This window comes from Ruditapes philippinarum, unplaced genomic scaffold (genome assembly GCF_026571515.1).
Source record: "Ruditapes philippinarum isolate M1 unplaced genomic scaffold, ASM2657151v2 ctg1090_1_1_1_1, whole genome shotgun sequence".
In the NCBI taxonomy this organism is placed as follows: domain Eukaryota; kingdom Metazoa; phylum Mollusca; class Bivalvia; order Venerida; family Veneridae; genus Ruditapes; species Ruditapes philippinarum.
Window position 1 is genome coordinate 1 of NW_026852440.1, and position 11,997 is coordinate 11,997.

Below are 11,997 nucleotides of genomic sequence, written 5' to 3' on the forward strand. Positions count from 1 at the left end.
TTTTTTCCCACTGAAAAAAAAGCTCTTTAAACACATTACTTCATGAGCATTTTTGTGAAAGGGATACGGACAAAAGCACGCCCCGGACGAAAGCCCCTACCCGTCTAAAAATGACAATGTGAACAAAAGCCCCCACCCCTTCACCCCCATGAAATTAACACATAGGACAAAAGCCCCCCATAAAAAAGTAAGGTAGGACAAAAGCCCCCCCCCCCCCCATGGTCAATCAAATTTACATATAGTGTATTAAAGTTGTGTTTTTTATGTGTTTTAAAAAGGAATGTCAGACATAATCCCCTTCGGACAAAATCCCTTCACCTACCCGGACAAAATCCCCTTCATGGGTGGACATAATCCCCTTCATTTTTTGCAAGGCTGGACAAAATCCCCTTCACTACCCGGGAAAAATCCCCTTGTTTCATAGGTTTCTAATATATTATTATGCTCCATAAAAATTGATGAATAATTTATATTATACTCCCTAAAAATTGATGAATAATGAACTTTTGTTTTTTTATTTATAATTATGTAGCAATAGTTACCTTTATTTAGTTTAGAAGTTTTCATTAAAATTATGGTAAATTATCAACTGCATAACACGGAAGACGGACAAAACCCCACCAGTTAAAACCCCACCACTCAAAATTTTATAGAGTGGACAAAACCCCACCACTAAATTTTATAGGCCGCCAACTTCACAAAAATGACAAAATTAAAAAAATCTCTGAAAGTGATTTTTTCTTTAGATATGTCGTTTAAATAACAATAATTATCTTTAAAACTTCATTAAATGCCGTTTTATTGTTAAAAAAACATTTTTACAACATTAAAATTTTTGGCTGCTAGGCCGCCAGGCCGCCAGGCCGCCAGGCCGCTGGGCCGCCAACTTCACAAAAATGACAAACTTAAAAAAATCTCTGAAAGTGATTTTTTCTTTAGATATATCGTTTAAATAACAATAATTATCTTTAAAACTTCATTAAATGCCGTTTTATTGTTAAAAAAACATTTTTACAACATTAAAATTTTTGGCTGCTAGGCCGCCAGGCCGCTGGGCCGCCAACTTCACAAAAATGACAAACTTAAAAAAATCTCTGAAAGTGATTTTTTCTTTAGATATATCGTTTAAATAACAATTATTATCTTTAAAACTTCATTAAATGCCGTTTTATTGTTAAAAAACATTTTTACAACATTAAAATTTTTGGCTGCTAGGCGCCAGGCCGCTGGGCCGCCAACTTCACGCCGCTAGGCCGCCAGGCCGCTGGGCCGCCAACTTCACGCCGCTAGGCCGCCATGCCGCTGGGCCGCCAACTTCACGCCGCTAGGCCGCCAGGCCGCCAACTTCACGCCGCCAGGCCGCCAGGCCGCTAGGCCGCCAACTTCACACATCTCTTTATTTTACTCATTTTTTGTTCGGTTGAGGAACATGGAAAACTCACTTTTTAAAGAAATATGTTCAGATCATCATTTGTTTCATACAGAATCATTAGATGAGGTTATCTTTGCATAAAACAATGCTCGTTGTGTGTTTTAAGCTATCTTATACATTTTCTATTCGTTATAACACAGTTAGGCTATTTTGACAGTTTTTAGATATACGGTTACAATGGAAACTGCCATATAGCAAGAAATCCAACACGTCAACATATATTTTATCTTTTAAATTTTAAATTCGTCATTAAATTTTACTCATCATACAAACAAATTTATAAAATTCTATGAAAGGATTAATTTTTCATAAAACTGTCTTTAAATTATATTTAACCTCGTGTTATTTATAGTCTGAAATTAACATCAAATGATGTCCATTTCATATGGCAAGCTATTTGCACCTGTCATACATATATCGGGCAAACGACAGACTTTGATGTTTTAAAAGAAATGATTTTGGGAGTGAAATCAGATTTAAATTTATTGTGAATTTGAATTATTTGAGATGTGTGTCGTCTGAAGATTTAATACATTTTCGGGGGTTTATTAGATTCATGCATTCACGGGCTTTGACCCACGTGGGTTTTAAGTTACTCACAGAAAGTGTTTATGTATTTATTTCTTTTGGAATTCATCAGAGTTTTAAGTAGTGTAAAAGCTTGGATTAATCTTCATAAATTGATTTTGAAAATAGTTCATTATGAATGTTGGTGAAATGACAGAATATCAACAGATACTTTATGGTAAAACTAGCGTGACGGTGATGTTGTCATTAGGAAAAATGTAAGTATCAACAACATAAAATGCTTATTATATCAATCAAACTGTTAAATTACAAATCTATTTTTAACTACAAGAAAATCGTCTAGAATGAATGTTAAAACTCGTAACGCCATGGCTGGTTAGTAACTTGTTCGTGAACTTCCGGGGCGCATCACACATGTCCGGAAAATCGTCCGCCATTTCCGCCTCGTACACCGCCTCGTCAATTAGTTCGCTGTAGTTCATACAGGAATTCTTCACTTTTAGAATTTGGATTTCAGAGTACAAGCTCAGAAGCTTTTTTGCGAGTTCTTGGTCCGCCTTCCTCATGGCAAGCTGAAATATATATTATACGTGTATGAATATTGCTTAAGTGTTTTTAAATACTTCATATTTGAAGAATTTAAATAAATTGTAAATCTAAATATGTTTCATCTCATTTATATTGTGAAGATGGAGCTAATTTATATCGGTTCCAAATTTACTTGATACAACTTACCAGTATGTATGTGTCTTTTACGAGCAAATGTTAACTTGGTGGATTCATTTCATTTGGCTTTATTATAACACAGGCAAAAATGAGTTGGAAGCTTTGGGTATTCCCATAGACTAGTTTAACAAAGTCCAGAGTCTCTTTGCAAAGTAAACTAGAAAATTATGAAATTATGAGGTTATTATACACCGAAGAGTACAATACTTAATTATATTGGATAAGTACACAACTGTCAAAACTATATTAGACAAGGGCTAGCAAAATCTTTTGATATAGGTTTTGCATGTGTGTAAGAGTCCAATAGAGGACTCCACCTTTTTTGACATGTTGATATAACTTTGTTACTTCAGTAACAATAAGAATTTGATATGGATTATGGACTCTCAAAATGAAAACGAGGCTACATGGGGTGCGATATGGATCTGACATGAATTCTTTGGACTGTTGAAATGCAAAAGAGGATCTAAGGGGTATGGTATAGATTTGAATTTTTTTAACTCCTGAAATGAATGAAAACGAGGCTAATTAGATAAGATTGGATCCATATTAATGATATTTTCTATTGGAACAAATGCAAATGCTGAAAGTGTTAATAAAATGGCATACATATTGTTGGGAATGTAAAAAGAAATATCATTTATTCTTACCAGCTCTGCTCTTAATGTGTCGAGCTTTAACTGAAAGTTACAAAATTGCTGAGCGGATCTTTCTGCATTTGGTATAGGCGGGGAAAGCGGCATACTTTTAGATACTGACAATCTTTGGCGGGATGCTTCACTGTTTTTTCGGCTGCAGTTTGGACTATCCCATTCTTGAAAAACTGTGTCGTAGGGTGAAGGAGATCTAAGATCAGCTTCAGGAATGACAGATTTATCGCTGCTTGATGAGTTGCACTTCTCTAAATGTAATCTGTTTGGAGAGTTTGGTTTGGTTCCAATTGAAATATTAGGGCTCAGTAACAATGCACTGTGTTTGTCCTCGCACGGATATTTCTGTTCTCTATATCTAGCACACGTAGCTGAATCACTGTCCCTCTTTTCATCATCACTTGTATTATATATATTGAACTCAAATACTGTTTTATTTTTGTTGTTTAAAGGCGAATTTAAAGGCGAAGACGCTGGAGAATTAGACGCTGTCGTTGCCGGTGACTTTAAATAACTCTCTCCGCCATGTTTTCCTGATAATTTCTCTTTATTCAGTTTAATAACCTGATACAAAGACTGGCGACGAGTGTTCGGATCTGAAATTTCTGTTTTAGGCCTCCGTTTCTTGCGTTTGCTACCTATTTCATTGTCCCTGTTCTTGTTCCGGAATCGTACTTCCGTTTCATTTACGGATATGCACGTGCCCGAAACGTCATACAAGGGGATTTTAATCTTAGATTTCTTTCTTGAATAGTTTTCTGATGACTGTTGATTCAGACGATCGACCAGCTTTTTGACCGAAAATAAGTAATCTGTCATTTTTAACCAAAGTGGCCCCAAGTTTAAAGAAACAGACCTTCGAATTTCCCGTCAATATATAAACTTCTGTTCCGTTTGAATTGTAATAGTTGCTGCCAGAACAAACCAACAAAATCCGCAATTTTGAGCACCTAGCAATGGTCAAGTTAACAATTTTTATAGAAAGTGCATAGGCATTTTCTGTTTCTAGAACTGTTGAAAAACGTTTTTCACCATTAAAAGTGTTTATTTTAACGTCCTGGTTCACATCCTTCCTCTTAACACACGGCGACGGTTTATTTCATCAAAAGAAACACTACTTCGACGAAATCACTGTTTAAAATCCTATTTACTATTTATATTTCATTCTAAACTTAATAATTACTACCAAAACAGTGGCTAATATATTGAAACTATCGTTATATTATATTTACATATGTTGATATTATTATAAATAAAACTCATACATCCGGAATCTAAGTGCTTTTACAAGTTTAATTTCCGTGAATCCACAATATGATATACCGAGAAGCGGAAACTGTATTCATATTGTATCTTCTTATAATTGATATAATACAGTTTCATTATTAGATAGACAAGATGTGAAAGTACAATTGATAGTTATAGTGACTCAAAGTACAATTGATAGTTATAGTGACTCACAATTCGGTCGATTGATACTTGACAATATATTTTTTTTATTTTTTTATTTTTTTTGTTATTTTTCTATTTATTTTATTTGTTTGTTTTATTTTATTACATTGCACAGTAAAGATCATCTTGTGACTTTCCTGGTACAGTAGAAGGATACCTCAGACGCCTCTTTGTGTATTATTTTCGGCACTTGAGTAGGACCACCGACGTTCTATAAGCCAGCTGGATTGCTTCCTCATTTGAAAGAATAAAAATCCTTTACGGGATTCAAACCCACAGCGATGAGGAGCATATATTAACCAATATTAGCATAACACTTTATTGTTACAGAAAGCGGTTGTCATGAACTTATTTATTGAACACGTCCATGTCTAGACGCACATTAGTTTAATCTACTTTCCTTCCCAGAGTCATGGCAAACATCACCACTTGCAGGAAGTAACAGGGTGACACACGACCTAGTCAATGAAAGGCAGCAGCCAACTTCTAGTGAGAGGAAACAGAAGATTGCTTGGCCAAAGATGAACGACAAAGGCTGGGCACTGTTTGACGAAGACTTACACTTAGTCCTACAGTCAACACTCATCGGAGCAGTGGGAAGGAAATTGGAGGTACTTAGTTCACTTATATACACACTTGGGAAGGAAAGATTTGGCTTAGAAAATAAACCCAATCTACCGCAACCACCTCCAGTCCCTAACAGACGACTGTGTGAAATAAAGAAGATCCGACTGGAACTGCGGTCCCTCAGGAAGCAGTACAAGCAATCAAGTACGGTTGAGAAGGAAGGGATTAAGCAACTCAGAGAGCAGATACGATCAAGACTCAAGTCGCTGACCAATGCTGAAAGACTTAGACGAAAAAGGAGGGAAAAGACAAAGAAAAGAACAGCTTTCATATCAAACCCATATAAATTTACGAAAGAACTATTGGGCGAGGAGAAATGTGGTAAGCTGGAGAGTAGTCGAAACGAGGTGGAAGAGTACCTTAAGGAAACCCATTCTGACCCACACCGAAGCGAATCATTGGGAGAATGCGGAAGAATCCAACCAGTAGACGAGCCTGCCATTCCGCTAAACATGAAGGAGCCCACACGGAAAGAAATAAACGATGTGGTCAAGAAAGCACGCTCTTGCTCTGCCCCAGGCCCTAGTGGCATCCCATACAAGGTGTATAAGAAATGACCAAAGCTTTTAAGAACACTATGGTCACTTTTACGGGTGGTATGGAGGAAAGGAAGCATTCCAAATTGCTGGCAGACAGCGGAGGGCTGTCTTGTCCCAAAGGAGAAGAACTCGAAGAATATAACACAGTTCCGAACCATATCATTGTTGAGTGTGGAAGGAAAGATTTTCTTCTCCATCCTAGCCAAGAGAATGACAACTAACATGATAGAAAATAAGTATATCGACACGTCTGTACAGAAAGGTGGAATCCCAGGATTCTCTGGCTGCGTGGAGCACACTAGTGCGCTCACACAACTGCTACACGAGGCAAGAATCAACCAAAAAGACCTTACAGTAGTATGGCTAGACCTTGCAAATGCTTATGGCTCCATACCCCACCAACTTATTCTTGAGGCACTACAGCACTACCATGTTCCAGAACAAGCAAGAAATTTGGTCACAAGCTTCTTCAATAACATCCATTTGAGGTTCTCATGCAGTAGATTTACCACAGATTGGGTTCCACTGGAGAAAGGCATTGTCACAGGATGCACCATCTCTGTCATATTGTTTGTTATGGGTATGAACATGATCATCCGAGCAGCAGAGAGGGAATCAAGAGGTCCACAGACAAATGCCGGCATTCGTCTCCCATCCAATAGGGGTTTCATGGATGACATGACTATCACCACAGAAACCCACATCCAGGCGAGATGGATTCTGCACGCACTTGATGAAACAGTGTCATGGGCAAGGATGTTATTTAAGCCAAGAAAGTCAAGGTGTTTGGTAGTGAGGAAGGGGAAAGTAACAGACAGATTCAACTGACTATACAGAAAGAAGAGATTCCTTCGTTAGTCAACAACCCAGTAAAGTGTTTGGGAAAGTGGTTTGATTCTACACTCAAGGACACCAAAAGCCAAGGACGACTAAAACAGCAAGTTGAAGAAGGGCTAAAGAGAATAGACAAGTCAGAACTCCCTGGAAAGTACAAAGCATGGATCTTCCAGCACGGTCTTTTAGCTAGACTTATCTGGCCATTGATAATCAATGAAATCCCCATCAGTTTAGTCGAGAAGCTGGAGCAGTCAGTTAGCAAGCATCAAAGGAGATGGCTAGGCCTCCCTCCATCATTCACCAGTTTAGGTTTATATAGCCGGTCATCAAAACTACAGATGCCATTCAACTCACTGGTCGAAGAATACAAAGTTGCTAAGGCACGTCTGCTGCTTACACTTAGGGACTCGTCTGATGAGAAGATCAGTGGAGCAGGAATTGAAATAAGAACTGGGAGGAAATGGTCAGTTAAGCAGGCAGTAGACCGAGCTGAAAGTAGTTTAAAGCTCCAGGATATTGTAGGAACAACAAACAAGGGCAGAGAAGGACTAGGTATCAGGTTAAAACAGAGATGGAGCGATTCTGATAAAGTGGAGAGAAGATCAATGGTGCAGACAGAACTAAGGAGAGCAGAAGATGAAACACGGTCATCAAGATCAGTCAAACTTGGTTCTCAGGGAAGCTGGATGAAGTGGAACTTGCCAGAGAGGCAGTTAACCTGGCAGGAGCTGTTGAGTTATGAGTTTTCTCCTTAGATCTGTTTACGACCTACTGCCCTCCCCAACAAATCTTAAGCTGTGGAAGTTGTCAGAAGATCCCAGCTGTCCACTTTGCGGGAATGTAGGATCATTACGCCATATCATGTCATCATGTAATACTGCACTGTCCCAGGGACGATACAGATGGCGCCACGACCAAGTTCTTCGTGAAATGGCGGACATCCTGGAGAAAGAGAGAAAGAAAGATAGACCGTTGAAAAAGACTGGACCACACTTTATCAATTTTGTTAAAGAGGGGGAGAAGAAGTCTGCAAAATCAACATGTACTGGCATTTTACATGATTCAAAGAACTGGGAAATGCTGGTAGACCTTGGGAAGAAGTTAAAGTTCCCAGAGGAAGTGACTCACACATCCCTCCGGCCAGATATAGTAATGTGGTCAAGGTCTCCGAATTTGATGGTGATAGTAGAACTCACTGTTCCTTGGGAAGAGAGAGTAGAAGAGTCCCATGAGATCAAGAAGGGGAAATACCAAGACTTGGCAGACACATGTAAAGAAAGAGGATGGAAGACATGGGTCTTCCCAGTAGAAGTTGGTTGCAGAGGCTTTCCATCACAGTCAGTTTGGAAAATGCTGGGAGCAGTGGGCATTAAAGGAGGAGCCCGGAATACAGCAGCACATGCTCTTGGCAAAGCTGCAGAGAGAGCGTCCAGTTGGCTCTGGCTAAGACGCAATGAACCAACCTGGCAGCCATCGTAGACGAGGTAGTACCTGATCAACACTACCTGCCCCACCATCTTGAGGATGTTCCGAGATAAGGGGCGAAACATCCAGTGACAGATGGGTACTCGGCTGATGACGTCTACGTTAAGCAGTATATCTGTATTTTCACATCATAATTTATAAGCCGATGTTAATGACGGAATGCGTGTGTCGAGGTTACATGATAAGTTCGCTAATTGCCGCACTTGTCGCTTAAAGTCGCATCTTTGACGCGAAATGTCGCAACTACCGCTAAATATCGCAAAATCTTCTGCCGATAAAAGTCGCATTGGTAACGTTAAATGTCGCATGACTTCCCCTTGCCATACTACCGTTAAAGGAATAGGAATGGATGGATTGATGTCTGTCTAATATAAATATTCATCATAAAAAAAGAGGAACCATGACAGTTTACCTATTGACATCAACCCTATAAGAGAGAAATTCGTGTTTTAAGACACTATTTTTTACTTGAGAAATAAGTTCATGGGCGCCGCTATTTTGGCGTTCTGTCATTCTCGCGAGACAGACGAGACCGAGATTGTGACGTTTAATACCCACTTCCGGTATAGGTGTATACGCTGGTACAACTGAAATATACCTTGATGAAGAACTTATTAATTTTATTACGTACATTATATATTATTTATGAAAACATCATATGGAACTGAATTGCTTTAATTAATTAATTGAAGACGCCGCGACATTAATTATTATTTCTCCGATATTCAAGCTTGCTGATGGCCCCACCACATGATTTAAGCAATGGCTGCTTAATTTTCAAAGATAAACCATAAATTTAATTTGGGTACTATGAGAAACTTCTTCAAATTGACGATATATCCTTTTATTTTGTACTTAATTTTCGCCAGACAAGCTGTCCAAATAGGGTACATCGTCGGTCATGTATCTTTTTTTCAGGTAAAATACCAACTAAATCCAATATATATCTACTTACCAAATTCCTTTCCCCGACAGATACGCATTTCTACTACCGTAAATTTAATCCAATAAATCAAAAAAAAATCATAAATCTACTTAATATTTAAAATGATTATTGGTAACTGAAAAAAATGTGTTGCTATTTTATGACGTGCTGTAATTTACTACAGTATAATTTGACAGGTGTGGAACCTAATTCCCCTTAAGGTCATTCAGTTCACTGATGAAGCGTAAAAAAATAGATGTCTATTTCGTCATTAGAATATTTGACAAGGGTGATTTACCAATCAGGGCAACATTGTGCATGATCAAAAGGTCTGTCGGCACAGAGGCATACAAGTATGGAGGCTATTCGTTGCCAAAAATCCAGCCTTGTTGATCTGAGTTGAACAGTTTGTTAATGGAAAAAATACAATTGTATTTCTTTGTATGTAAACTCCAATGTTGCATACTTGCATTGAGTTTGCCGATTTAACATTGTAAACATGCATCTACAAAATACATTTTGTTAAACGACAAAACATTAACTGATAGTAGCAATACCAAGTGTTGGAATACTCAAAACAGAAGTTACATTCTTAGCTTTACATTGTCGAACCATCATGATTCAGATCAGCATAATCCAGCTTTACACGTTTTTCAATAGGAGATAAAATAAGCTCCGCCCATTTTCCCGCCCACTAAATCATCGTAAATAAACGTATTTTCCGCTCATTTTCGGTATTTACCGTCGGCGACAAGAAGCGGCGTAGTTTCCGTTTATCATACCTTTTAGGTGTTTAGTTACTAAACATAATTCACTTGCATGATTGTCTACAATCAACATCAGCGGACTTTAAAGGAATATAGGCATATAAGTTTTAAAACGTTGTAGACACCACATTTCCTGGAAAAAGAAACTTAAAAAAACCCAAAAAAACACCAGGTTACATACTGTCTGAGGTAAAATATTTTTCAAGGAAGTGAAAACTATTGAAAAGGAATGAGTAACATTTATTTGCATAGGAATGAGTAACATTTACAGTTAAGCTGCTACTTTACCACTTTCAAATTTTCAAGTCAACATCTGATAGAGATTTTGATACGACTAATTACTCATACAGACCAAATTCTGGCTGTTGTCTTTCCTAGTAGTACTATTATATTAGTAACCTTAATTCTAGCGTATGACTTGACAAGAAAAAAAACTTTTAACAATAGTAAAATTATAACCAAAGTTGTATGTACCCTTTCGTACATAACTTTTTATTTTTACCATATATTTTCCCATTTTTCCAATCTTGTTTTTCAGTTAAATTTAAATGAGTCCAAATGTATGTATGTTGATTATCAATTTATGTATACCTTGTTTATTTTATCTCTTAGAAAGCCATGACTTACAAAACTTAATAAATATTCTGTGTAGTATTTCATATACATAAAAGTAGTTCTCTGTTTTTGATCATATAGACAGCAAATCTAGATAGCAAATCTAGGTAACAACTAATGACAGCATGTAAACACATATTTTAGAGGTGCTATTGAGTCAGCACAATGCATAAAAAGACCTAAACCTACGCCAATTTACATATATTTAACAATAAAAGGCTAAACCACATCCTATGACTCAAAATATCTCCCAATGCAGGTAAACAGAGTTGCCAGGATACACTGAATATTCATTTCAACATTAAAATGGGACAAATTCACAAGTTTTTGTTATACAACGGAATTATCGATAGTAAACTTTGCATTGTTTCGTGGTTATACACTTGGTCAAAAAATTTTCTACAAACAACATAGTCCTTTAAAGAAAGAAGGCACAGACTTATTGTTCAGTTCTCTTTATTCTTGTTGCCAAAAGTGCCTTCCATGTATCGCATTCTAGTACTATTTGCTGAAGGTAAAAAAAAAAGACATGCTTAAGAGTATTGCCGTGGCTCACAAAACCCTATCATGGATATTAATGTCTAGTGGTGTGTGTCATTATATATGGAAAACATTTCCTTATGTTATTTCACCAACTTTAGTTTTTGCATATTAATATGCTCATTATCAGTATATACGTTGTTACATTTTTACATTATATCTTAACCAATTTTGCATTACTTGAATATCCTGTACTAGAATACGTTTTAACAAAATCAGAGGATGTTCAAAGTCAAGATTGATGTAACAGTTTCTATATAATTTGAAATATTTTTTGTACCAGCAAGAGTTACCTCTCTTTATATTCTGCTTTCGTGAAATTGGCTCCGCCTATTAATTTTCGTCTATTTCCGTGATAATTCCATATATGGAAGTTGCAAAATCGTTTACAAATGTTAATCGCGTTAGAATGTAAAAGGAAAGTGTGGTGTTGTAAACCTGAGTGTGTCAAGTTGATGCAGTTACATTCTCAACGTCATGATGCACAGCATTAAACGTATTGTGTACGTCCTATCGTTTACATTTCTACATGTCGCAAATTTGAAATTATACATTTATAAATACAGTTTGCAATTTATCTAAGTTGCATGTTAACAGCTTTCATTTTATCAAATCGAGATAATCAAAATGCTTAATACCAGTGCAGTATGTAACTCTCGGATCGACAATTAGATTTTTACTAATCTGTTTAGTAGAACCGAAGTATGCATTGTCAAGTTTCAAAGGCTGGATTTTTGGCAACGAATAGCCTCTATATACAAGGAGCAAAAAAAATCGTCAGTACATAGTGTGACAGGAGCATTTGGTGCAAATTAGGAACAATTAAAATGGACAATGCGCAGTATTAGACATAAGTAGTAAGAACCAGCAATTG

General features: G+C 37.1%; 2 protein-coding genes across 2 annotated transcripts; one reads left to right on the forward strand and one right to left on the reverse strand.

Moving 5' to 3' along the window:
- Positions 1-2,236: 2,236 nt before the first annotated feature.
- LOC132760338 (uncharacterized) lies at positions 2,237-4,546 on the reverse strand. The gene is made up of 2 exons (XM_060752307.1): positions 3,337-4,546; positions 2,237-2,532 (listed from the first exon to the last, which is right to left on the reverse strand). Exons 1-2 carry the CDS (start codon positions 4,153-4,155, stop codon positions 2,281-2,283), a joined length of 1,071 nt encoding a protein of 356 aa, XP_060608290.1. The 5' UTR covers positions 4,156-4,546; the 3' UTR covers positions 2,237-2,280.
- Positions 4,547-6,164: 1,618 nt separating this feature from the next.
- Positions 6,165-7,546, forward strand: LOC132760383 (uncharacterized). The gene is made up of 2 exons (XM_060752371.1): positions 6,165-6,618; positions 6,723-7,546. Exons 1-2 carry the CDS (start codon positions 6,165-6,167, stop codon positions 7,544-7,546), a joined length of 1,278 nt encoding a protein of 425 aa, XP_060608354.1.
- Positions 7,547-11,997: the final 4,451 nt, after the last annotated feature.

Excerpts from the sequence above, each read along its gene's own strand:
- LOC132760338 (XM_060752307.1), bottom strand. The coding sequence starts at position 4,155 with ATGACAGATTACTTATTTTCGGTCAAAAAGCTGGTCGATCGTCTGAAT. Across the intron at positions 2,533-3,336 it reads ACACATTAAGAGCAGAGCTG|CTTGCCATGAGGAAGGCGGA; the intron begins GTAAGAATAAAT and ends TATATATTTCAG.
- LOC132760383 (XM_060752371.1), top strand. The coding sequence starts at position 6,165 with ATGACAACTAACATGATAGAAAATAAGTATATCGACACGTCTGTACAG. Across the intron at positions 6,619-6,722 it reads TCGTCTCCCATCCAATAGGG|CCAAGAAAGTCAAGGTGTTT; the intron begins GTTTCATGGATG and ends ATGTTATTTAAG.